At 39.8% G+C, this 26716-nt stretch overlaps 1 protein-coding gene across 1 annotated transcript; it reads right to left on the bottom strand.

Moving 5' to 3' along the window:
• Positions 1-252: 252 nt before the first annotated feature.
• On the bottom strand, positions 253-25416 carry LOC118785905 (target of Nesh-SH3-like). The gene is made up of 22 exons (XM_036540854.1): positions 25249-25416; positions 21401-21469; positions 20953-21085; positions 18891-19072; positions 18421-18473; positions 18124-18169; positions 17863-17943; positions 17482-17565; positions 15467-15688; positions 14991-15119; positions 13796-13981; positions 12865-12930; positions 8003-8086; positions 7595-7732; positions 7121-7210; positions 6385-6594; positions 5511-5616; positions 4608-4687; positions 1974-2003; positions 950-1108; positions 679-801; positions 253-368 (listed from the first exon to the last, which is right to left on the bottom strand). Exons 1-22 carry the CDS (start codon positions 25412-25414, stop codon positions 253-255), a joined length of 2553 nt encoding a protein of 850 aa, XP_036396747.1. The 5' UTR covers positions 25415-25416.
• Positions 25417-26716: the final 1300 nt, after the last annotated feature.

Below are 26716 nucleotides of genomic sequence, written 5' to 3' on the forward strand. Positions count from 1 at the left end.
GAGACTAAGTTGCTGTTGCTTATTACAAATGTGCTCAAAAAAAACTTCCTTGCCACTGAGGTCCTGTACAATTCATACTTGAGTGGGCGTGGCAGGTGGCCTTGGAGAATGCAGCAGGCATCTTCACCCCAGGGATGGTGTCATATAAGTCATCCGCACCCCTTTCCCCCCTGAGGCTGCTGTGCCCCTGGTCACTACCACCCCACCAAAGGATTCTCATCACTGGCTTCTCCACAGACAGCCGTAGTGGTCCTACCACTTCCCAGGTATTGGCGTTCCACATTCATACCACGACACATAGGTGATGTGAGAGTTCCCACCTATCTGACCAAAGTTGACTGGCTCCTGGCGCATTGCCCTGTAAAACCCTGAGACACACACAAAAAAGAAAAAAGACATGCAAAAGAACCTTTTGTTTATACAAGATCTCACTTTCGAAACAAGAAAAGCATATCTGCAAATAATAACAAGATTTCAAGTGTGGGATATGGCATATGCCAGTTTTAATATCCTAGACAAGAAGGTACTGAGATGTTTCATTTGTTATTCAATCAGTAAAATTCTGACTGTATGTAAGGAATGAATGAATGTAACGTATGCAATGAATGTAATGTAATGTTAGCTGTCTGCCTTGTTTGTTAGTGTGTGTAATGACAGGATCCATCTCTGGGACAGTACCTGTTCTCGAGGGGAGCTGGTCAGCCAGCAGCTGGCTCCCTGTCCGGCCATCCAGGAAGGAGTCCACAAACTGGCAGTGGTCTTCGCCATGACCCGTCTGGTCCCCAATGTTGTAGAACTTTCCTGCGGAGGAAGAGGGACAGATAGAAATGATGCAAGAAGACCCAAGAACATACTGAACACATGTTATACTTGGCCATTTATCCTTTTTCAGAAATCTTTTTCAGATGTGTACTGCAGTGGACTGAGACTGAAACGGGTCAGGACTGACCTGTGAGAGAATCGCTCAAGTAGATCTTGTATCTCAGTGAGTTGCAGAGCTGAATCCCTACAAACTTGCGGTACCAGGTCCTCTTCACGTACTGCCTCCCATTGCAGTCGGAGTATGAATCGGACTTGAAAGGGAACTGTGTCCAGATGGCATCCTTTCCTGGGGGAGCATGAGATTGTGGGTAATACAATTGGGAAGCAGGCCATCTGACAAAACATGCTGAGCATCAGAAAAGGTATCAGGCATCAGTAAGAGTGAACGTGAGAGATTTTTCCCATCTCCTTTAAAGTGAAGCATGCAGTCTTTCATTTAATAATTTGCGTTTACATGTCTGAACACTGCAATTTGTTTACTGGAAGTGACAAGCTAATCTTCCATTTCCATGCAAACTATGCCTTCATTTTCAACAGAAGTTGACACATTCAGTATATTGCTGTTGATTTAGGGAGTCTCCAGAATGACAGAAGAAAGAGATAGCAAATTCACTTAACAAGAATCATTGTGCAACTACATTAAGTTTCTGCGCAAATACATTTAACATCTTAAATTATAAACTCTACTGTGGTGCACAAATAGTCTTGATGGCTTTCACTTGGCAGGTTGTGTATCTGTTGCAGATGTTGCATAAAAAGAAATCTTTAAGGTTTTGTCAGTTTATAAATGGTATCCAATTAACAAGGATTTGATATAAAAGAAAGATGATAGACAGAATGTTTCATATGACAGAACATTTTTGTATTTTGTATATACATTTGTATATATTGCCTATATTTTACAAATTTGGAGCCCCCTGCTTTTCAAAACTGAAATGCCCTGTGCCCTTGATATTTTTTCTGTAAATGTTTGGCCTGGCAGGACATCAGGTGTGGAGGAAGTGATCTCATGGGACAGGAGAGTTTGTGGTGGTGAACAGCTGAGTCTCAGCAGACCCTCTCTCCTCCAATTACAGCCCATTATGCGAGGATCCATGAAGTCAGCAGTGTGGAATGGGTCAGCTGGGAACTGTGATGAGGAGCAGGCTTACCTGAGACATTCTCACTCACTCGGGGGTCCGCTGCAGGGAGAGGAGAGGGAGGAGCCGGGAGGATTATTACAAAACTGTCACATCCCAGACAATTGACATAGATATTATTCTGAATTGATAAATTCAATTCATCAATTCATTGATCATCATCCTCACAGAAAATTCCTTGCATGGCTCATTTAAGAAAAAGCGTTACTGTAATTGTACACAGTCAACAAATGCGAGGAAAAAACATTCCGATACACTTTTAGATTTTAATTATACAGTAATGCTATCAATAGAAAAAGGCACCAACTCATAATGCATTTAGCAGAAGCATTCAAAAAATGATCATATTTGACGGTTACATTATTTATATCAGCTGGGATGAACCTCCTCCTGAAGAAAGCTTTGATAGAAATAGATGTATACATGTTATGAAATAAGTTAATTTATTTTCCAGACACTTAAGGATAGATAACTTACAGAATGGCAGTTAAAACATAGGCTTGGTTTCAAACAGTCATTCTGGTTCACCCTAGTATGAGCCATGAGATTTGAGGATAAGAATTCTAATCAGGATGTGATTAAATCTTTCAGTATTTATTTACAGGGAGTTTTTGATATTCTTTTGAGAAACCAGAGGCTTCTATAGCTATATATGGGTAATTTAGTGTAAGCAAGTTTGTAGGTATAGGTTTCATCTTTTGCAGCTCCTTCAACCTGAAAGATTATTCAGTTCAAGGAAGTATTAAAAAAGTTGTTTGTAATCACCAATATAAAAAATGACAATTTTCAATGGTTCCTATGTTTCTCCCTTTTTTGGAATCGTCACACTCCTTGCACTCACACAGTGAAACACAATCAATTCATCATTCACTCTTCAAGTCCCACCGGGGCGGTTTGTTACAGTCGGGCGACGCACCACCAAAGAGCAAAAGGGAGGGAATTTTTCTATCACATTCTACCACAGTGTTACTGTAGCTGTGACTGTTCTCGACAGTTTGTCCTGCCTCTGAATATCATAGTCCAATCAGCGTCAAGTCGTGTTCCATGGAGCACCGCCCCTTTCGGGCGATTTCAGTCTGGTTGAAAATCGCCCAGATCGCTCTGATAGACTCTTATGTTAAGGCAATTTTTTTTTTTCAAACTGCAGGCACTGCACTGCAATCTGTATGGGTTCCGGGTGGGCATGCACTAATGTTCTTTTGTCATACATAACCTGGTGTAGGGATCGCCGGGGCAGCCAGTGATCTTGTCACATTCAAGATCGACATGGCTAATGTTACCTCAACTCAGAGCAACTCAATCGTATCATTACGAGAAATACTGTTCAGTCATCATAGTAATCAGGATAAATCGGCAGCTAAAGAATAAGGACTACCCAGACAAAATTTAAATATCAAGCAAGTATCTACAAAGGGGGGGAAATCGTATAATTTTTGCGAAGGTGGTATGAGTGGAAACTGTGACTAGCAGGCTGCGAAGTAGCTAACGCTTTGTTCTGCTACCCCTGCATTCTGTTCCATCCTGATGACAATGTCTAGTTAGCTAGCTGTTAATTTACCCATTGAACGAGTCACCCGAGCCATCATCGCATCGCAACAATTGCCCCCCCTGGGAGATTTGGCAGGAGCTGCCACTGAGTCCCACAGTACACCACAGCAGAGCAAACACTTATTGGAGGATAGAATACATCTTCACTGATTCCACACGTTCTTCCCCAGCAATCTGAACAAAGGCAATTGTTTTCAAATGCTGCAGGCGCCCAGTTATTGTTGCCAAATGAGGGCTCAAACTCAAATTCCGGATTGAACCATATGGCTTGAGTTAGAACAAGCACCTCATGACAAAGAAAATAGTATTTTCCTGACACTGATCTCAGTAACTGAGCTGGGATGGAGCCTTATCACAGGGGCCAACACCATGGCTCTAGCAGACTGATCTGGGTCACCAGAGGCTGTGGAGTAGCAGCCTAGAACCAGAGGCTTGACATGATGTAACCCAGCTGCTCTGAAACTCCAGCGCTCATGTGGAGGTCAAATCCCTAACAGGCCATCAGCAAACCTGCCCAAGAGCTAGACCCCAGGACAAACAACATAATCCCACCGAGTCTTAAAAGTTAAAATTAAGTGCCTTAAAGGTTCTATTTATTTATGATGTGGCAAGACTGAATTTTTGAGCATGCTCTGTACAGGGCAAGGGAGAGTTCATACACAAACTGATTCTCTGGGCCTTGATTTGTTTAACATGGAATGGAGGCCAACATTGTAAGCATGGAGAAACATTACATTAATAAGACTGTTAATCACACACAGCCCTGAAAGGGTCAGACATGCACAGAGAAGCACCTCCTCCTCCACCTCTCAAAGCATAAAAAACCAGTAAACATTTTGAGGACCTCAGAAGACGTAGTTACTCAAAACTATAAGATGGAAATACAGTACAATAAGGATTACTTCGTGACTGATTCTTACACGTCACCCAGGGATCAATCATTTCTAGAAATTTCAATTGTGTCATTTTTACACCAAATTTAATTTTATTGCTCACATAACCTTGTACATCTTTAATTAAGATACCTTACTCAAATTGTGAGGAAGTAAAGTGTTTGTATGTAAATGTATGCTCCATGGTTTTGAAAAAATAACTCACCAGACTCTGTGTTGAATGCTACTGCTTCAGTGGATGGGCCCTCTCCAAGCTCATTGAAAGGTTTCACTTTGAACTCATAACTGCAGGGAAAGAGAAAGTAGGGAATCAATGCTGGATTATACTAAAGCCATTAGTGATCAGATACACAGCCAGATCTTCAAAAATTTCTGTCTTTTTTTCTGCATAAAATGCTTTTGAATATTATACATAGTGATATATAGCATCCTCAATATTTCCCAATACCCCTTAAATAGGCAAGAAAGTCAGATAGAAAAAATGTAGACATTGGCTAGATTTTTCTGCTTAAAAATTTCAAAGTAAATAAGTCATTATGCAGCATTTTCATAGGAGAGACGACTCACATTCCCTTTTGCCCCGAGGGACAAGTTTCCATAATGACTTTTTCTCATTTTTTCTCATCGTGCTGTCTCATTCACATATAACAAAGCTTTGAGGTGAAAAGTTTATATCCTTGATAATTTCACACTCCAAACAGCCTTGAGTACATTCCTGGACCCTCTGTTAATGAGTCTACCATGTGAGACGTTCAGATGTTATGATGGCCTGGGCAAGTTATTACAAGGATTTTAATAGTTTCCACAGGAAACATGAATGTGAAATTAAGCATTAAAGAATAAGTTAAAAAAAAAAATTATAGGCTCTCTTTCCATTTTTACTCACCTATAGTGATGCTATGACTATTATCAGCATTAACATGAAGAAAGTTACGTTATTACTATAATTTAATGGCAACCTGTCAGTGGGACTCCAACAGTAAAATACTAAAGACATATACAGACAAATATGTGAAAACAGTCATTATTCCATTTGGTCATTGGTGGGTTGTACTTTTTCTGGATCAGGCCGTGTAGTTCTTTTAGATGTATTTGATTCTGCTGGTACCTGCTGTTCGGTTTTAGGTTCTCCACAGCGGTATGCGTCTGATTTGTAATCAGGACAGAGACCTCCTCACCATCTGGCCCTTTGGCAGTGGAAGTGACTTCATAATCTGCAAAAGGAGACATTTTGTAGCATCATGTTACTATTCTGCAATTAGTTCAAATATGTTTATTCAAACTTTAACATTTAATTTTTTGTGGATTCTCTATTACGGTAATGCTAAAACGGGGTATAATGCCTAATGTTTAAATGTTGAAACTTAATATCTATCAGAAAAATTTGATAACGTCTTTGCTTGTTTTTTGTGGTACAGGTGGCTGCAGTCAAATAAATCCCCATTCACTTGCTACAGAAATCCTTCATTTTTCAACCCAGCAGGAAATTCACTTGTAACTTAGTGCTCATAATCACTGTTGACCTGTCCCACAACACCATTTATGATTTTAGCATGTACACACCAAAGTTCAGCAAGAATCATAGTGTAACAGTGTATTGACACTGTAACGTCTAGTGCTAAACCTGAGCTAAAATACAGCAGTATGTGGATGTACTTGCTTTAGCAGCATTCTTTGGAAAGGATTGCTGAATAGTTAATAAAAAAGATCCCAAACTACATAGTTATGGTGTTTTTTAGCACTGCTTGGGGTAAAATTATTGGATGACATCAATCAAAATGTGAGTTTAATTTTGATGAATATGTAAATTTGCTTTCATATTTGCACTTTATAATACCAATTGTCTCACAGTGTCCACAGATTCTGTTCCTGTTCTGTATCTTGTGTGCAAAATATAGGGGTTAGGATTAGAGATGGATGCACCAATCTTGTGTCATTTTTTTAATGTAGAAAGTATTCCATGCCTTCCCGCTGCCACCCACCTGTGGTCTCGTTGTCACCCTTCTCCCAGTCCAGGATGATAAAGGATGGGCAGCCCTCTACCGTCACCACAGTGAGGTTAGAAGGTGGCGCCCTGGGCGGGCCCGTCACGTTTAGCTCCCCAACATCCTCCTCTGGGAAGTAACTGAGAGAGTTGGTGATGGAGCAGGGCTCTTCCGGCTTCTTGTCCGTCTTGTAGATCACATGAGGGGCTGAGGTCAAAGAGAAAGTGCTCCTGTTAGTTAAGGTCAGTCTTGTGGCACATTCCTTTATATAACGTTTCATAAACTTGCATCAACACATCATTGGTGGAATGTTGTGCGGTCTTGTGCATGACCTCCTTCCTGCTGCTCCACCATCAGTATTCTGGGTGGAAATACGGGCTAGTGTCCAGCGCAGAACACAGGACATCCCTGGAAGGAGTGCTTTGCATTTTAAAAGAAGGGTTCAAGCAGCACCTTCCTTTGACTTCCCAGGATGAGGCTGACCTAACACCTGGTCAATCTTAAGACATTCCTCTCAGCTGTCCAACAGTTGTCTATAGCATGTCAGACAATAATAAAAAAAAAATTCTGAATCTCTGAAACAGGGTCAAGGGATCAAACCTTGGGTTATGTGGGATGTTGTAGTTCTACCATTGACCTGCTAACATAAATGCTAAAATGAGTTCAAAGTAAAAAAACATACAATGATTAAACTGTTCAAGACCGCCCATGAAAGAAGAAGGAGCTACGTTACCAATGAAGCGAGGCTTGCCCATGGCATCCACTTCGGAGCTAGGGACAGGGCTGAACACAGAGGAGTTGTCCCACATGTCGAATCGGCTGACTGTGAGACAAAATGAGGAACACATATAGTACATACCATTTCAGTTAAACCCTGCTTGGGATTATTCAGGTGCTTATCAAAGGGAATAGCTAGGATCCTTTGGTTATAGATAAAATGAGTAACTCGCATAATTACAAATTATTTTTGCACATTTTTGCAAGTGATAAGCTGAGGGAGAGGTCTCAAATGATTCTCCATTTGGATCTCATGATATCATTTGAGACAGGGGGCTCTATGTAGGGACAATGTCCCCTTATGAGGTGGTAGTGCTCCCTGATAGGTCTGTTCAATGTTCATACCCCACTGATGTGAGGTGAAGCTGAACACCAGTCTGCATTGTCCTTTTGGCCTGCACCAGACCCAATAAACCCTGTATGCCCTTACCATTAAGCATTGCTACCACTGGAGCAGCCGTTGTTGTTGTCTGACGCTGCTCATGCTTGGTGGGCTTTGCCGTTGCAGGAGGCGTGTTGGGCTTTGGGATCAAGCCCTCATCTGTCTGCTTAAGGTCAATGACCTTTTCTGGAGGGGAAACGGTGGAGATGATGATATAATCTGTTATGGCACAATGGGTAGTAGCTCATAACTACTACTACTAATACTGGATTTGAACACCTTCGAGAAAGTTACCTGACCTGACTTTCTTCAGTACATATCCAATAATACAGACAGATGTTAAATGTAAGCTGTGCAAGTTGTCCTTAACATATGCATAGTTAATAATGTAATATAGACTGTCACCCCAGCAGTATGTAAATATTTAATCCCCAAATGTTTATTGACTCTAATTACCATTGTCCTTGCCCTTAATCTCATGTTTGTCAACTTGGTTGATGGTCTGGCTGGCTGGGAGGGAGGGGCGCTGAGCAGGAGACCCTGGAGAATGGAGGTTACAGTGAGCACAGTTAGTGACACAAAGGTCACAGTGCACAATTGAGAGAAAATTGTCAGAAAAATAGAAATATTCCCTTTGTTTCATCGATTGGAAAATAATAGGACACTTCTGCATGAGAGTTAAATCAGGTTATGATGCACAGAAGGGTGAAAAAAGCATGGCGATGGGTCAGAGGCATTGGTTAAACTCCAAGACAAAAACTTGCGATGATCTGTTGAAAAAAAGCTGAAAATGTTAAAACAGGTGTTTGATATGAAAGACTGGGATTATTCTCATCACATTAATAAAGGTTTCAAACTATATTAACATAGGCACCCCATATCCAAGAAACCATCCTTCCAGAATAATTTCATGAGCAGTTTTAGTTGTAGATGGGGCATGACTTGCATGTACTTTCTTACCATTTAAACTGATCAAGCTCGCTATGAGAGTTCCTCTAACAGTGACAACAAAATGAATGAATACAAGGATCTCAGGTCCTCAAAAGACGTGACACTTAGTCTTAAAATGCTCAACTGTAGGCTTTAAAGAAGATGAATAACCTCTCCCTCTAGCTCCATCTTTGGAATGTTTTGAGCAAATGCCATTTGAGGATATCCTTTGCAAGCAATCATCCATGATAAGTTTAATTACTAGTGTATACTGGGGTTACCTGGGGTTGAATAAATGTCTCATAAGATAAAGCACAATCCTTCAAAACTGCCAGCTGAAACTATAAAGTAAAGGTGCAAATCAAGCAGAACACTGGGAGAAAGAGCTGGAAAAGAAGAATCATTTCCTGCTCTTCATTTGGGAAAATCTGAAAACTATACCATGAGAGCCAAAGGAGACCGACTGGCCTTCTCTGAATGCCTGGGAAAAAGAGATTAGCATTTAAGTAGCATATGTAATTTTTGAGAGTTGTGGCCACATGATGCCACCAGATGAATGTGTCAGACAAGAGCAGATCAACTTTAAACTGAACCCCCATTTCCCCATTTCTTAAAAAAAAACCTGCGAAAATAAAGTGTGTTTGTGCTCATACAATCAAGACTGCTGTCACATTAAAATAAAATCATGAGTAACTGCATAAAAGGCACAACATACAGTCCTGAATAAAGGCAGTTCCTTATTCATCTGAAAACGTGATGTTTCCACATTCAAGGCCATGGATATGGTTAAAACATCATGTTTTTAGCTCAATAAAAATAATTATTCTACAGCCAGTGTTCTGATTTATCTGCAATTTGGATACACACAGGAAAAATAATAATCCCAGGAACCTGAAATCAACAGAGGAAAAAAAATGTACATGTTAATAAGATTCCATGAGTGTTTTTTTCATGTACTCTGAAATTTAACAACAGAAAGTGAAAAGTCTGTTCCCAATTAGTTTTGTGTGGTCAACAGGCCAAATTCTTCACAATCAAGGTATTGTTCCAGTTCCAAAAATGTGCTAAACACAGTTCAGTGGATGAAACTCTGCCCAGCTGTGATCCACTTCAACCTGTAGTATTTGAGAAATGTTGATGCATTTATTTTAAGAAATTATGCATGAAGCTTTGTTTTTAAAAACAGCTGTAATTCATTCACATTGAGCTGAATTGTATCATCAGTCAACACTGGATAAAATACATTTATAGATGCTGGATCAAAATGCAAGTCCAGATTATAATATAATTTTTGTCCCGCTTTGCTTCCCAAAACCTTGATTCTTAATAAAATCATTAAAGGTTGCATTTCAGTGGTGAAGGAGAAATAGTTGGGTAATTTCTAAATTAAAATATAGAAATTTCAACTTTTGTATTAAATAGGCTTATAATTAAATAGGTTATCAATCACATGCAGCCAGATTACATTACTCATGAAAATAATAAACGTGATTTAGACAATTTATCTATGAGCAATCTTTTATATCGTGCAACAGTTTGGACAAAGACAAACATTCCCATACATTAGGTCCAAAAACTTGAATTGTGTTTTTGGGTTCATAAAGTACACTACTTTCAAGCATTAGGTTTAAAACATTTCCCTCCGCAGAACAGGGTGATAGCATTTTTTGTGACTACTGGTCAACATTGGATGTCTCCAGTAATAAAAAATGGTTTGTTGGTTCCAGACTTGCTGTTCAAATGTCTTCTCCATTGTGGTTCAGAGAATTCTTAAGTTTGTTATTTTTTGATTTATTAATAGCAAGTGAGCCGAACATGAAGAGGCTTAAAACGTGTCAACCTCACCCAGCAAAATTAATCAATTACTTATGAGGCTCTGAAGGAAACCTCCAGTTCTTTAAATTGTAAAGAGTTAAAGATAGCTTTATTCGTTGCTTATTTTGGTGATAATTGTTTTTAAAAAAGTATAAGAAAGTGCAAAGCTGTATAATTGCAGTGCAAGAGGCAAGCCAAAATAAAGTTTTCAAAATAAGCTTTTGATTTGGACACTGCATACTTTCCAAGTGAAATTATGGAAAAACTACAGGGATGCTTTGAATAAGAGCCTGTAGTGATGATTTCAGAAACCAGATTGTCTGAATTTTGCAGACTAGAGTAAGTGGGCTTGTACGAGATGGTCTTGTTTGCTTGCAAAAGCACAACTCTGATTGGCCGATAATGAGAACAGTTTTTAACATATAGTGCCCCATCTAGGTCCTGGATCACTGAAAATCATAAACTACCTCAGGCTTTATGTTTGAAAGAAAGTTTTTTGAAGAAATGCATTTCAGCTATGCATGATATTAAACAAGGACTTTCTGTATTCCTAGAAAAAATATTTTACATTTGATCTATACTATAGGGATTGGGAGTTCTCTTTCTGAGGATGCTAACATCATGGCCATGTTCTTTATATCAGTTTTACTTTTTAGTCCTCTTTGTAGCTATTACAACATTTCCACCTCAACAAACTTGGAGCTGACCCTTGCAGCCACCACTTTTATGTTTTATTTTTTATGTGCTTGCCAAATGTACAAAGTGATGAGTCTTTCATATTATCATTTCCTCTGAGGCACCGAACAGCAGCCAGCTGTGAGATAACTTGGAATGGATGAAACCCAGGCTAGTTACAGAGGACCACCTGTATGTAGGGTCGAACAAAACCGTTACAATTCTAGAATGTTCATTTGGGATTCTAGAACATTGTGCTGTCAGTTTAGTACTCAAATCCCAGAGCATCAGATTAGATATTTTGATCTTGGAAATTAGGCAAAGCCATCTATCTCAATAGATCAAAAAGATAAACTCTCTGTTGAGTGGATTTGCATTCATTTGCTACATTAATCATGGTGTAGTGATTCCTAAACATGGTCTCGGGGTAGTCCTTCTCAATTACAGAAAGCTTAAGTTGACGAATGAATCATTCTGGGCCCCACTGAACAACTTCTTACTCTTAGTTAATAAAACTGACCACCTGTCTTTATTACATGTATTTGTTTAAGAGTCAATCAAATAAATTGAATAGTAACTTAACTTAGAGAGAAGACTTCACTTGTTCCCTTCTATGATAACAAGTGCATTTCTAGTCAAGCATATCTGTAATAAAATACTAATGTAATGCCCTTGCAAAGTTATATAAAATTGCCAATCTGTATTTATTAGCAACTTAAACCAACTTAATTTAAAGGTCAGCTGGAACAAAGAATAGCATTTACAGTGTGGTCTCAGGACTAGGGTTAAGAAGTATTGCTATAGCACAAAGGCAAAGAGATTTGATTTTCCACGTGGTTTTGGCACAGAGCTGCAAGCAAGTGCTGCTTTCTTTCAAGGTCTCCTTTTTTGGCAGTTCTTGGATATCTTTGCTGTCTGCCAAATCGGATAAGTATTCCACTATTTTACACCCTAGCTGTGTCGCACAGAATAATGGACTCGCATATGGCAGATATATTTTGATAAATAAGAAATTAAATAAAGGATATGTCAAAGCATGTTATGTGATGTAAAACACATACAGCATCAGATAGAGGGTTTCATCAGATATACCATGGAAATATAATGAGTCAGAATGAAAGAAACCCCAAGGTTTTTCATCCTTACTGGAAGAAATGGCTACTGCATCTCGACTTGCTGGGTATGTAGGACGAAACTGACATGCAAAACACATTTGAACATGATGGATCATGACTGAAAGCCCTCACAATGCCACCTGAAAGAGCATCATCTGGGTCTGAACCTGAATTTGAATTCAAATCAGCTGAATCCTGATTCTGACCACCAAGGTGTGATTTTAAGACATTCCTGCCTTTATAATTTTTCCTAAACTCTAAACTGAATGATGTTACTGACTGCAAGTTTTGAGGTGGGCAGGAGAAGTGATTTTTATGTAAATCTGCTTCCAGGGAATCCAAAGGCTTCTTGAAGGCTTCTAAAACCATTTCAGGTATAAATACAATATGAGCCAGAATCAAATTAAATCACTATTGCTGCCCCATTAGTCATATACATCCAACATTTTGCAGATAACAACAGTTTTGCCAATGAAAGCTCCATATTATCAGTTTGGGATTTGACTATGTGTGACAGCCATATACAAAGCTAACATGCAATCCCAGCTATGACCTTGTTAGACGCGTCATAGTGTTGCATATGCAAAACACCTACATGGTTTTACATAGTACAACACCTTCAGTAGAAGAGCAAAACAAAACCCACAGACAAATAAATGGAAGGACACATATAAATGCATGACACAGACACCAATGCAAAATGTGGGTCACTGTGGCAATGGAATGGTGATTCTAGAGCATGTTAATGGATGACAAACACAAAAAAGTAATCAGCTCTTTTACCCATTGGCATTTTCGGCCACATGACTGGTTTGGGAGGAATGAATTCCTTATCATGTTCACCACTGGCTGTAAGGGGGCACAAGAAGGGTTATAATGAAAGATGTGTACTTTCAAGCCAGTAAGTTGCTATAAGCAGGCTAAGATCTCACTATTTGAGAGGTTTATAACAAAAGCAAGAGATGGATGAATACTCATCAATCATCAAACTCTGGATATTAAACTTCAGACTCTTGTTTGAATAATCCACATCCAAACCTCATCAAAGAAGAAACAAACATTCAAAACAATTTCCAGTTCTCTCGTGGGATTTTTTTTTTTAGTGAAAATGAAAATGAAAAATGATCATTTACAATGTTTCAAAACCACTGTAGACTGTATTCTTGAATTCTTTAGGACCCAGTAACTTAAGCTTTAAAATATGAAAAAAGAAAAAAAAGAATAAAATGTCCTAAAAATGTCTTCTGCCACAACCATCAAGTGCCGATGTTGTATTTCACAAAATCATACAGTTGTGGGGGTAAGCGCATTCATTACATTACATTATTGTCATTTAGCAGCTGCTCTTATCCAGAGTGACTTACACAGTGCATCAGATAAAGTGTCCAAAAGGGATCTGAACAAGCATGTGTCAAGACATATGATAGAAAAACAAATGGAGCCAAGGAAGTCAAGACAGCTCACAGACACAGGACTTGTGAAATTTCTGTCAGGAAAGAAAAGGGCGGAATGCAACAAGAGCTGAGATTCTACCTGTGTTCTGTGTTGACAGTTATTGCACAACATGAGAAGCAGCCAGAATTGATATTGTATCCCAGGTGGGATTTCAGGCACCCTACAAATGGGGAGTACTCACAAATTCACCAATCGCAGAGAGGTTCTGGAAAGGGAATGAGGCTGTACAGTAGATATGGAAGGAAAATGGTTAAGTTACCCCCTCGTGTGGAGGTCTGGGAGGAGTCAGTCGCCCTGGGAAGGAAATGCTGTCGCGTGTCGTAAGTAGAAGGAGAAAGAGGGTCTCTGCCTTGAGATGTTGGGTTTCTGGTTGGCATGGCAACAGCCATCAAGTTCTGAGGGACGTTTGCAATGGAGAAGGTTGAGCTCCTTTGGTCAGTTTCATCTGGATAAACATAAACAATGGTAGTTTGGGTTAATGGCGTGGAGGTAGGATTGGTTGGCGTGCTACCAAGGGGTTTAGGCCACCATTCCAGGTGATTGAAGCCATGACAGTAGCCCTTGGTGATCAAACATAGATGTTAAGAGCAGGCACATCTTGGACAAGGCTGTTTTTGGAGCATCTGCAAGTATGTTTTTTGAAATCTCTGTTCATTTGAACATTTCTATTAGTAAAACTCAAAACTCAAGACAGTTAATTATAACACATACTTGTTCTGGCTGATCAGTAGTGTGGTGTCGGGACAAGGATACCAGATATATAACTGATGAGAGGGGTTGTTCCAGGCTTTGTACTTTGTAGATGTACACTGGAAACATCAGAATAACTTATTTTCCCATCATAATCAAAGAAAAATATTTTCTTTGAAAATATTGACTAAATAAAGTCTTGTGGGAAAATAAAACCCACAGGATAATAAGAAAAGTTAACTCAGGATCATATTGTTTTCTAAACCAAGACTCTGCTTGGATAGAGACTTAATACTTTATATATCTGTTTCATTTTCAAAAAACTATTGTTTCTTTCCAGATAGTTATCAAGGGTTTTCCACATCCCTTGAGGAACTATGTCCATCATGAGGTGAGTAAGTTTGATTGAAATTTCCTAGAAAAAAATTAAGGGTTTGCTTTCAAATGAACAGATTTCAGCAGGACACAGTGGCTGAGCAACACAGGGCTATTGCCCGCATGTGACATGCAGACAGAATGACGTTCAGTGCAATATGGACATTTCTGGTTGAGGGTGCAAAGAAATGTAGAAACTGCTCCTGTAGACAGATGAATACATGTGAGGAAAAAAACATAAATGGGAAAGCAGGTAAGTCAGTCAACAGCATGTCAGGCAGTCAACAGCACAAATGACGAACAGCAGTCAGACAAGTAAATAGCGAGCCACATTAGCCTGGTAACAAATGAGAAGGCCAGGTTATGTAACATGATGAGGACACCTTTACCCCAGTCATTATTTTGGGTTTTCTCACTGGTGAAGGTAGGGCTGGGCAGAGAATGTTTGTCCTGTGAATGGCCAGGAGCTGTGTGGGGGACGGAGGCTTCACCCAGGGTGTCTGAGGTAGATCGAGGTACTGAATAAAGAGGATGCAAACAGAGCATTTCACCTTTCCCTCATCATCTCTGTTTCTCATACCATAATGTGAGGCCACAGAAAGACGATGGCGATTTTTTTTAACAGGTACTAAAACTCATCAAAGAGAGTTTCTTCTATCATTAGGCTTCATCGCTAACTATTGACTTGCTCTGCTGAAACACATTGACCAAACAAGATGATATTCAAAGAGAAAAGACCAACTGTACACAAGGAAATTATTTTTCTGTAACCAGCTTACATTCAAAGACACAATACCTAGGAATGATTGTTAGAAATGATACACAAAGTTCAAGGACCCTAAAAAAGCAGAAGAAAGAGAATTACCCAAAGGAGTGAGTGGCCTCTGGGTGTTGCTAGGTGCCCAGGCCTGCGTCTGTCCCTGATGCTTTGCACCATTTTGATGGACATTAGTCGTGGGGGAGGCTGAGGTACTGGGGGGTTTGGTGGACAGGATTTGGGGGTAGGACGTCACAGGAAGTATGTCAGTGGAGTGGGGCACAACATTTCTAAAAGTGCTCACACTTCCTGAATGAGGCTGTGCAACATCTGCGCAAAAAGAGGGTTAGATCTCAAATGTGGTGGAGCATTTTATACAAGAGAGCCTATGTCTTTGCAGACACTTAGAAAAGCATGGTGAGACATGGACTTTGATAGTCAAGTTTATAAAAACATGGTCTCAGTCTGGAAGCACATTATATAAAACACACCCAATGTTCTAATCCTGTTGGACCAATCAGGCACACAAAGTAACTGGGACTCAAAGTCAGAGTAGCCTCCATACTCGATGTAAAATGGTATGCTTTTCCACACAGACCACAACAGAGGAGTATCCTAAGATTTAAAATATTATATTGTATAGTATTTGGTTCAAAATAATCTGTAAAAGGCTCTCTTACATCATTTCACAAATTCAGCCACCCTTTAAAGAAACATTTTTTCACCTGCTTTACAGAACTAATATGGAACATAATATTGTAGAATTGTTTAGTATTTGATGCAAATATATACTGACATTAATATGTCATCCAGTATAATTCTCTGACCTTCTGTGCTAAACCCCAATATATGGTAATATATGATCAAATTTATTGACTATATTATAAGAATTACACAATTTTATAAATTAAAACTAGTGTAGGTGTCTTTTAAGATCACTGTTTAGTAACCCCTGTAACTGGAAGTCGCTGTGATTTAACTAAGGATCAGTCATTATAAAAAGAAAAACAAAAGCAGATAATGAGGAAGAAGCTCTTAATATGGCTCTGTGCAGGTCTTCCTGGAGGAGAAAAAAATTAGTTAGATGAGTAGATCTCTGCTCCATGCAATGATGACATGCAAACGCAACAGTGTACAGGTACAGCAGCACCTTTGGGAAGAAGACGTGTCTCAGACGTGTTGGAGAAAGAGAAGATGAATTATGACAACAGATGATTAAAAAATACCTTCAAGTATTTAAAGCAAACAGCTGGTGCTAATTCACACCCAAGTTAATCAAGAAGTTAATCAAGATTCAGTTTGATTTCTGCTCATCTTTCTATGGTAAAAATGACCATTAATTTCAAACGTTGAGGACCATGAGGTAAGATTTAATTTCCACTTTTGACACAATAAGGTATATGCAATTGGATCTGCTGGCAGTAATACTGTGTTGGTATTGTCTAAATGACAATTCTTCCCATATGTCCTGAGGTTTGAAGTTGTTTGATGGTGCCAAGTTTAAATAAATGACCCAGTAATAGAATCAGCAAAAGCTTTGATATGTTTCACTGCTTCAGTGCAGTATTTAAATAAGACTTCATGATGAGCAAAATTAATAATCATTACTACATGAACCTTGATTTTACAAAAGGAAATGTTTCTATAAGATCTGCTAGAGACATTGAAATCCTGCAAACACATGAAGTCCCATACGCCAGGTGAAAAAGACAATTGTGGGAAAGACACCTGAAATGCACAAATACACAGTGAGGGAGGAAAAGAGAGAGCGACCAATATGGTGTGCAGAGAATGAACAAGCGCAACATCTTCAGTGGTGATGAGCTTTCCTCCTTGAGCAAATGCATGGGTGAAACGCAAGACCAAGCGTAACCATGCATAACCTTCTAGGGACAGAGCCAGACCACTGCATAAGTCCCAGTGACTTACTCACATCTCTCTTTTTGGCAATTGATCCTCTGATATGACTATTGGCCTAGGATTCTGTATTGACTCAAGGCATGCCATCATGCAGATAATAACAGCAGCGGGAATCCTCAGAGCAGTGCAATGGGCATAGCCAAGGCATAACTGAATGCAAATAAAGCTTCATGGTTCAAAATGAGTAAGCATCTCTCCGTTACCCAGGGGTAACTGTGGTCTCTGGGGCACACTTTGAGGCCTTGTCACAGGGGAGGGTGGCTGATCTGGGTGGTTTTTAGGTGGTGCTGCAGAAAACAGCAAAACATGAAAGAAAATGGCAGTAAAGTAGAAATGTCGACAAGCCTGAGAAAAAAAAAATGCTTGGCCACTTTTTGAGATTCTAAAGATACTTTCCAAAAAGACTAGGAAAAAATGCATTTGGTACCTAATTATCCAGGAATTCTGGACTGCAATAACAAAGAGGTCAGACAGGACGTCTGAGATGGCTCCCAATTTGTTTCACTTGTGACTCCTGCCACCTCACCTGTGCTTTAAAACAGATCAAATGGGACTGGAATTGACGTGGTGGAAAAGGAAATTACCAAGAGATGTTCGGGGAGCTCCTGGGAACGTGGGGTTTTTGGACAGGGTGGGTGCTTTGGGTTGGGTCCTGTTGTGAATGTCTGGGAAGAAGACACAACACAAGATTAGATGGATTTAATACCTGCAGAGCAGCCTGCTGCTTTGACTGAAATGAACAATAATAGATTGTGGAGACATGCCATTGGAAAGGTATGATATCATTAAAGTTGCACATGTCCATAAAATAACGTAGAGGGCTGAAAAAATGTTTGATGACTTACCAGGTCTAACTGGGAAGAGTGTATTGGGTCCAGCCATACTTGGCTTCTAAAAACATGTGAAAATTCAAAATCTTAAATTCAAATCAAATCAGAGACTGATATGATGCAGAGTTTGAACAGATGTAATGTCAAATTTTCTTTACACTATGAAACTAATGTGCCCCAGGGGGTGTCCAGGAGCATATTTCATTAATTGAATGTATTTGTCTTGATTCAGGTCTTGCATGTGAAATACAGTGTGCTACATTTTAGACATACACTTGGTATGACATGTGAGCAGGATGGTGGAGTACATACCACAGGCTTTGCATTGGGGGCCACAGGCTTGAATGGTTTTTGAATAGATTTGTCTGGAAAATATGGGTAATTGCAATTCATGTTAACACTTTGTCTTGATAGTATAAATCATATAAACATCATATACACACTCATAATACAAACACTCTTCATGTTGTAAGTAGTACGTCTTTGCCACATCATTATATTCATGGGATGAATGTTTAAGCCGCCTATGTTGGCAGGCTGAAGGTAGATAAACTATTGTACCACCTGTAATGGTATAGTGAGCGCCACTTTGAGAGACATACTGGTCCTGTATTTTAGTTATTTACGCACTTGGTCTAGGTGGAATGGCTTGGGTCATTTTCTACCCAAGTTGGAGGTACTAAATGATTTGAATGGCACGGCAGCCATGTTGTTACTGTTCCGGTGAAGGAGCTGAGTGAGCTACTGCTATCGGTCTCAGGGAATGTGTTTCTGTAACGTACCACTCATGTTGGTGTTATGAACAACATGTTTGCTCCACACTCCCCTGTGTTTGTCCTGGTTCGCCCGGACTCCAAATTCATAAGGTGTGTTGGGCTTCAGGTTGTCGATCACAGTGTCACTGGTTGGGCAGGTCTGATAGTTCCATTTCCTGTTCCTCTCCCGGTAGCGGACAGTGTAGTGCCTGCAAAAGTACAACAAAGGTAACATTACATGAACAATCCATCTTTAATTATACAGGTTTGGGGCACTGGACAATGAGCAGTGGTGTTTTAGCCCTGAGGAGTGCCCCAGCACATCAAGTCTAGTCAATACTGGTCACAGAACTATTGCTCTGCCTGTCAGTGTCAACAAGATCCTATTTCATTCGCTCATATATTTTTTCAAGCATTCAGTAATGTGCGCAGCAGCGGCCAGGCAGTAAACAGAAGGAAGTGACATTAGGTTTTAATAAGAGCCGCAAAGGCGCTCTCAGAGCTGGTGAGGTCAAGCTTTCCGATGGCTTTTCCAAACCTCTCCTTTTTGGAGGGGAAAAATAGGGGAAGGAGAGCACATTAAAAGAAGTGAGTAAACGTGTCAGTGTGTCCCGCCGGCCCATGTGGCCTCACTCCACTCTGTCTCTCTCACAGACACACACATACACACACACATACACTCACCTGCAGTGGAAAAGATACTCCCCCAAAAATCCTTCTTAATACAACTGAAACAGTACAATGTATGTCCTGTGGTCCTGGCATGCTAGACTGACTAACAGCTGTGTGATGTGAACATCAAAGGTTGAGTTGCCTTTTCATGTTCACTTGCGTGCATACACCTATCTTTATTCATGCAGGTATTTTTGAATGGCCGTGGTCATCCTGCAGATACATCAGGAATGTCACTGCTGAGCCCAGCACTCAGCAGCTTTGCTCCAGCACCAGCTGACTGTTTGACACATCTGCACGTTTTTTCTGCTTTCTCAAATAGTCAGGTGGTGTGACAAACTGGAACTGCAAATCACACCCCTGATCCAAACAGCTTTAAAACAATCACACAGACACCACCTGGCAAAGCTACAGACCCTGCCAGGAGTGTGACCATGTGATCTATGCTATGAACAGAGAGGGGACACTCTTAAAAGCCTCCTGAAACTGGGCCATACATCTGTCCAACATGTCTTCTTCATGTGTCTGGTACGTTTCACTGAGCTACAGTGGCAACAGCTGATATTTGTTTGAGGGGCAGATCCATTGGTAGGACCCAGCCGAAAGACCCGAAATCTGACGCTGGAGGAAATCGGAAATGGGTAGTTATTTGATTACCTTCCAAATTCCTTAAGAAGATGTACTATATCTCTCTAAAGACAATCTCTTTAAATGGTGCTTCATGATCGTTGTTATCTCGAATTATAATTCTGAGGGCACTCTCAGTTCTCTTGTCAATTCCTTTACGGCCATGTACACACAGTAGGAGCTAACCCTAGTAGGTAACTTCTGTTGCTGTGTTGTGTTGTGTCGCACAGGAGAGAGGAAATGAAATATGTGACCACATGTGGACGTAAATCCCTGTGCAGTTTAACCAGTGTTTATGCAGTAGTCCTATTGTAGTTTGCCTCTTGCCACAGTGTAGCACTGCCTGAGCAGACAGAGTTAAGGTCTCATTATCCAGCCCATTTCTCAATGCAAAGAATTTGTTTTGTGCGAGCACTGTTCGACCTCACACAATGTACAACAAACTGAGACACTGAAAGGCGACATTTGGGATTTGCAGATGATCAAAGGTTCCCTTCAGCTCCATCACACCAATAGGGCAGATTACAAGTACAGGACAACAGAGTCTGCTTGTTATCTGCTGAGATACGAATGGATGTTTTGGAGGATATTTTGCACATGAGATTTATTCAAATTGGATCTTTCTTCAGTTTCTCCCTGACCATATATTCTAAATCCCCAAAGAGTGCCATCACTGCATTTATCTGACAGATTCTGGGAACAGGTTTCCCCCTTGCTGAAAGCATTAGTCAGGTCAGATGATTGCAAACAGTAACCAGACGTTTTCCAATGGCAGTACATAATTACTTACCCATCCTCCAAGCAGTCATTCATGACGTTTCCCTCGTAAGGCGTCTTCAGGAGGGTTCCCCAGGACAACAGCACTGAGGTGGGAGTCACGGAACCAATCACTAGGTGGAGGGGCTTGTCTAGGCTGACTTTTCCTGTGTGGGGGTAAAATTTCAGGGGTCATGACCACTACCTCAATACAGTGTCCAAGAAACAAGAGATTCCCTTGTCCATAAAAATGGGTTTATTCCATGAAAATCCTGTTCAATTTGCAAACCGTATGCATGAACCTAACTTGTTTTAAGGCCAAATGAAATAAAATGCCAAGTTATAAGAAAAGGTCAGTATAACCCATGATGTCTGTGTTCCTTCCTAGAATTTCATAGTCCTCCCTTTGAATTTGGACATTTAAGAGATATTTAAATGTTTGGTTACTTCTTGTCCTCTGACTAATGCACCATGTTGTTTACCTGTGCACTGTTTCTTCACCTCATTGGTGGGAATGGGCTGTACGGCAACCAGGTACTTCGGCTCTGCATCTGAATAAACAGTAGAATTGTCACATTAGGCATGCATATTCTTCTCCATGGGAAAGACACGGAACAGAAAATAACAGGAACCATCTTGTTCTACAGAAAAAGCCAATTGACTGAAGTCAACTCAAACGCCCTTACTGCCAGTGAGGCGAAGCAACCTCAGAAACTGGCCATGAAACCAAAACTCAAATGAAAACACAACTGTGTTTTGCAATAGATTTAGGTCTCTTGGGCGAAAGGGTTAGCTCAGAGAGAAACTACAGCACACAACAATTTGAGAATCTGAGAATTGAAAACACTGTATATATATGATCCAAAATGAGACAAGAAACACTTGGGGATTAACAACAATCCAAAAATCACAATAAATACAACCATTCAAAAACATGATGTGTTTGGACATAGTTTGGAAAACAGTGAAGTCTCCAATCTCTGTGGCCATATGTAATACTGCAACTGACAGTCTAACTTGGGGGACAGGGAGTCCCTGATGGAACCATGAGGCTAGAGATTACTTTTTGCTGGTGTTCCTCTGTCTTCAATTATCCACTGGGAGTTTGGACTGAGTCAAAAAGAAAAAGGGCAAAATAAGAAGAAGCTGTTGGGATGAAGAACCCATAGAGACAAGTATCGGGGATGTGAAAAACATTCAAGCCTCTCCACAAACTTTCCAGCTTTTTGAGGTCCCCTGGAATCCCCTGATGAGGCAAATACATGACAAAAATCATGTTCAGTAAACCCTCACTGTCACATTTATAGATGTGTATGGATACTCTGTTACATATTGACTTTGAAGTCAAGTATTTTCGTCATATGTACCTTTGTGAGTATGTGACTGTTATATGATTTCTGTAAGCAGTTAATCCACTTCTGGTACATTGGTATTAGATTTTGCTCAGGCCCTATCAAGTAATTGACTAATTGGTTCATGTATGGTCAATACCAGCTCATTGTACACATCAGCCTCATTGCACAAAGTCAAGGGAGTCTACTGAGGAAGGACTGAGTGGAAGAACACTTTTCACTCAAAATTACCCTGCCCTGCTACATCAGGGTGTAACTGAACTCAGCTCCGATTTTTTTCCTCTGGTGCCATGTGTGATTTCCCCACTCCATTTGTTTCTTGCAGGCACCACAATTGTTTTGTTCGTCACCATCACTCACCCAGAAATTCACTCCACCGTTCATTTTCCTCCCTCCAGCTCCCTTTCATTTAATGGTGGTGTCTGGAACTGTCAATCCACCCTAACGAAGGCAGACTTAATCTCTGCCTGAATCTCCCTGCACTCTCTCCATTTCCTGCCCTTGACAGAGACCTGGATCACTCCTGAGAGCATGGCTTCCTGAGTTTCGTTCTCTTCTTCTTACTCCTTGTACTTTCCTCAGGCCTCTGATAGAGTTGGTAGCATTGGCATGCTTATCTTGCCCCTCCTGGAAACTCTCTATTCCCTTTCTGAACCACTTTATGAGTGTTACATTTGAAGTTTATGCTTGAACCTACAAAACCTATCATTATTGCCATTTATGGCCTACTAAGTGCAATATTGTTGACAAACCTATAGATTCTACTGTTTATAAATTTAAATGTAGGTTTTCACAAAAAGTTTCATGGGGTTTGTAATTAGACATATAGCATTATAATGCTCCACAAAAACGCAGCTAAGCAGATGTTACTAGGTCGGAAATACCTTCAGAAGAAGCTAACAATATTAGTGCTAAATTATAATTTATTGGAATCCTGTTAGGTTATTTCATGTTTGGGCTTTAAAAGTTAAATTTACAGTTTGATTTTGAAAATAGATGTGCTCTTCTGACCATTTCTCACCATGTTCTGGTGAGAAATGGTCAGACATTGAGTGTCCATGTATTTTAAAGGTATTTCACTCATTAACACAAGAATACTAACCAGACCTTAGATCAATAGGAATGATGGACAAATCACAATGTGCTAAACAAATTCAGGCCAAAATAAAAAAAAAACTGAATGCAAAGGGAAAGATAAGACTTGCAAAACATGTGGAAACAACTTTTGTCTGGCAACATGAACTGGTGAAGTTCTGAATGAATGTTCAAAAAAGATAAAAGTAATAAGATTAGATGTCAGGGTTAGTAGTGTAGGAGGTTGTTGATGACTCATTTGCTTGATACATGGGACAGATGTTTTGTATGAAAACCAAGCACAAAAAAGCAAACTGGTTCAGAAAAGTTACACACAAAGTCATTGATGCTTGAATTCAGGTCCTGTTTATGAATGTCTAAACTGTGTAGTTGCAGCATCTGTGTATCAGGAGCTACTGTAGAGGATGGAGCAGAGCTAAAGATTTGTCTCCCATATGCGGGTCAATGATTCATCACCCTGTGTGTCTTACGGGACACTCAGCCCACAGTGCTTCACCAACCGCTTTACATGGGCACCTGTTCCCAATTGTCCAAACATGAAAATGTAAGAGACTTTTTTTTCTTGTTCAGAGGATGGGAACACAGCTGTGATTTGTTGAGGGTGATGCCCTTTACACTCCTGTCACAAAAGGGAAGGGGTTCTGGGGAAATCAGAGCACTCTGAAGCTGTTTTGCTTTGAAGAAACAGTGTTGCATAAACAGGTAATAAAATAAAGGCCTAAGTCAAGGGTGGTATCCAATTTTCTTTGGTCCATTCTCTTCTCCTTGGGTACTTCAAAGCTCATGATTTAGGAGGTTCCCTGCTAGAGGCTCTGACCATGGCCTTGTTGTTGCCCACCATCTGCTGTCAACCAGTAATAAAAAACTTCAACATTTAGTACAATCATGGAGCAAGCTGATTACATTTATGATTACATTTAATTAAAAAACAATGATTTTTATCAGGGATGGGGCTTGACTCAAATCACTATAACTCAACACAACACAAATGTTTTAGTTTCTATGCTTAGGTCTGTTGAGTTAAAAAGAAATAATTAAAAATGTAAGCACCACATCATTACTCAATGTCTGACAATGACTTTGGGTTATTACATGCATGACCTTTAGATGACCGGCCAAGATTATCTCGTGAGGTTGGAAGAAAAGAACACTCTAAAAAGATTTGCTAATGATGATTAATGAAATGAAGGAAACCATGTTACAGGGGAAAATAAACACTGCAATCTATACTCTGTGACCCCTTAACGCGATTTTAAAATGTCTTCTAAGCATTTTCCTATAAAGAAATACAACTAGATGAGCTGTATCTCACTTCCAGAAACTTGAAGACATAGCATAATTATATTTAATTGTTGCTTCTTTCCAAAACCATGAAATCAATCATAGTTAAGTCTAGGCTGATGTAATTTCCTCTGACTTACCACAACATGTTTTGTACTCCTGCAGTGATGCTTCATTTGAGAAATCATTTTTATCCATGTTTCTTTTGGTCTTCTATAATTGCTTTTGTTTCTTTTGCCTCAGCTATAGGGACACATAGGCATGTGTGCCATAGTGCAGTAGGTGCAATATGAGTTCACCCACACAGTACATTATCAAAAGTGAAGAGATGCCATACTCTCTCTATTTTGCACTGTGAATTCTGCCCCTGCATTGTTGAGCCCCAAGAGTTCCAGTGAGGGTATCTCCCTGTGAATATTAAATGTATGTTGTGATTCTAATCAATATGGATATGCACATAGTCATTGAAAAATCTCACCATTCAGTCACCTGCCCACTCATGAATATTCAAGGAAAGCCATCAAGAACTAGAACTCTGTAGCCAGGAAAAGAAGGGAAGTAAATGGTGAGGTCTCAGCAGTGATTAACAAGATATGACTCACCTATCTCTGTCTCATAGGGTTCCCCATTCTCAGGAAGTTGGATATACTGCTTGGAGAACATGCTGCTTCCATACCCCAGAATGTAGCCTTCCAACTTGATGTCAGGGTTGGGGCGGACAAACTTGAGCACAATGGTGTCACCTGTTGCATTGATGCGGACCTTCATGTTTTGCCTCCTTACTGTGGGGAAAAAACAGGTATATAAACATTGCTGTTGTACTTTCAGGGGACAATATTAACATATATCCATATGTAACTTCTTTATTAATCATTAAAATGTTTCTAGTAATAATAGCATTAGTTACATACACACTAAATATGGAGGAATTAAATGCATCAATTAGTCTTATATGTGGTGGTACCTTGATTTAATAGGAGTTTGCTAGATTAAAATGATGTAAGATACACAGTAGGATCTTAGCAAACTAATACATACTGTGCATGACTACATTTTACCGTGGTCTACTATAATTTTATCCTTCTTTTAAGAACTAAGGTACTGAACTTTATTTATTAAGCACATTAAATGCACATGTAAAGTGATGCACTGCATCACATAACTCTGAATCTTCCATTAAAATAGGACTTTAACATACTGTATAGTAATTTAAATCACCACAGAGGCAGACAGAAGATACTGAGCACATTTCTGAGAGTAATGAATCAGAGCAGGGCACACGACTCTGTTTACATTCCCAAGACCATGTGTTTAATGTTGATTTTCCACTGGAATTTATGAGATTAATTAAACAGAGTGGAGTTTGTAGTTGGCATCAAAATTATACCATACATTTTCCCCACAGCAACTGTTTACTTTCTATGGTGAGGAAAATTGTCCTACATAAGTTAAACATAAAGGTACATGAATACCAGGCCTTTCATGTAAGTTCCATATATATAAATACACACACAATACTGTATTCAGAGTGTGCGCGTGCGCACACACACACGTGCATACCATTACAGACCTACGGAATGCCAAAATCTAAATTCCCACAAATCACTTTGTTCCCTCACGCCAAACAGCTCTTTGGTTCTCTCCAATATCAACAGAGCTTCAGCTCCTGGAGCTCCTCCACATAAACAATTTGGTACTTGTCAGGAGTGAGGGGTTACAACCAGACAGGAACAATAGCAAAAAAAGAAATTAATAATCATACTGTAAGACTGAAAAGAGTGACAAACTCATTCCCCAGGTTAACACGTGCATTCCCCAGGTTAACACTTGCATCAAATATGACCGGAAACAGGCATGGACATGTGGCACACAACTTATCTCAAGTTTTTGCATGAAAATGCATTGTGGTGACCGTGTACTGCAGATTGAAAACAAACAATCAGTAGGACCAACTCAGTTAAACAGAAGAGAAATTTCAAAATGGTATGAAACACGGGACACAAACAAGAAGTGTGGTAGCATTTCCTATGATGCCTTCCATATCTGAAGTGCACATGGAGCTTGTCTGAA

The sequence above is a fragment of the Megalops cyprinoides genome, chromosome 11, assembly GCF_013368585.1.
Source record: "Megalops cyprinoides isolate fMegCyp1 chromosome 11, fMegCyp1.pri, whole genome shotgun sequence".
In the NCBI taxonomy this organism is placed as follows: domain Eukaryota; kingdom Metazoa; phylum Chordata; class Actinopteri; order Elopiformes; family Megalopidae; genus Megalops; species Megalops cyprinoides.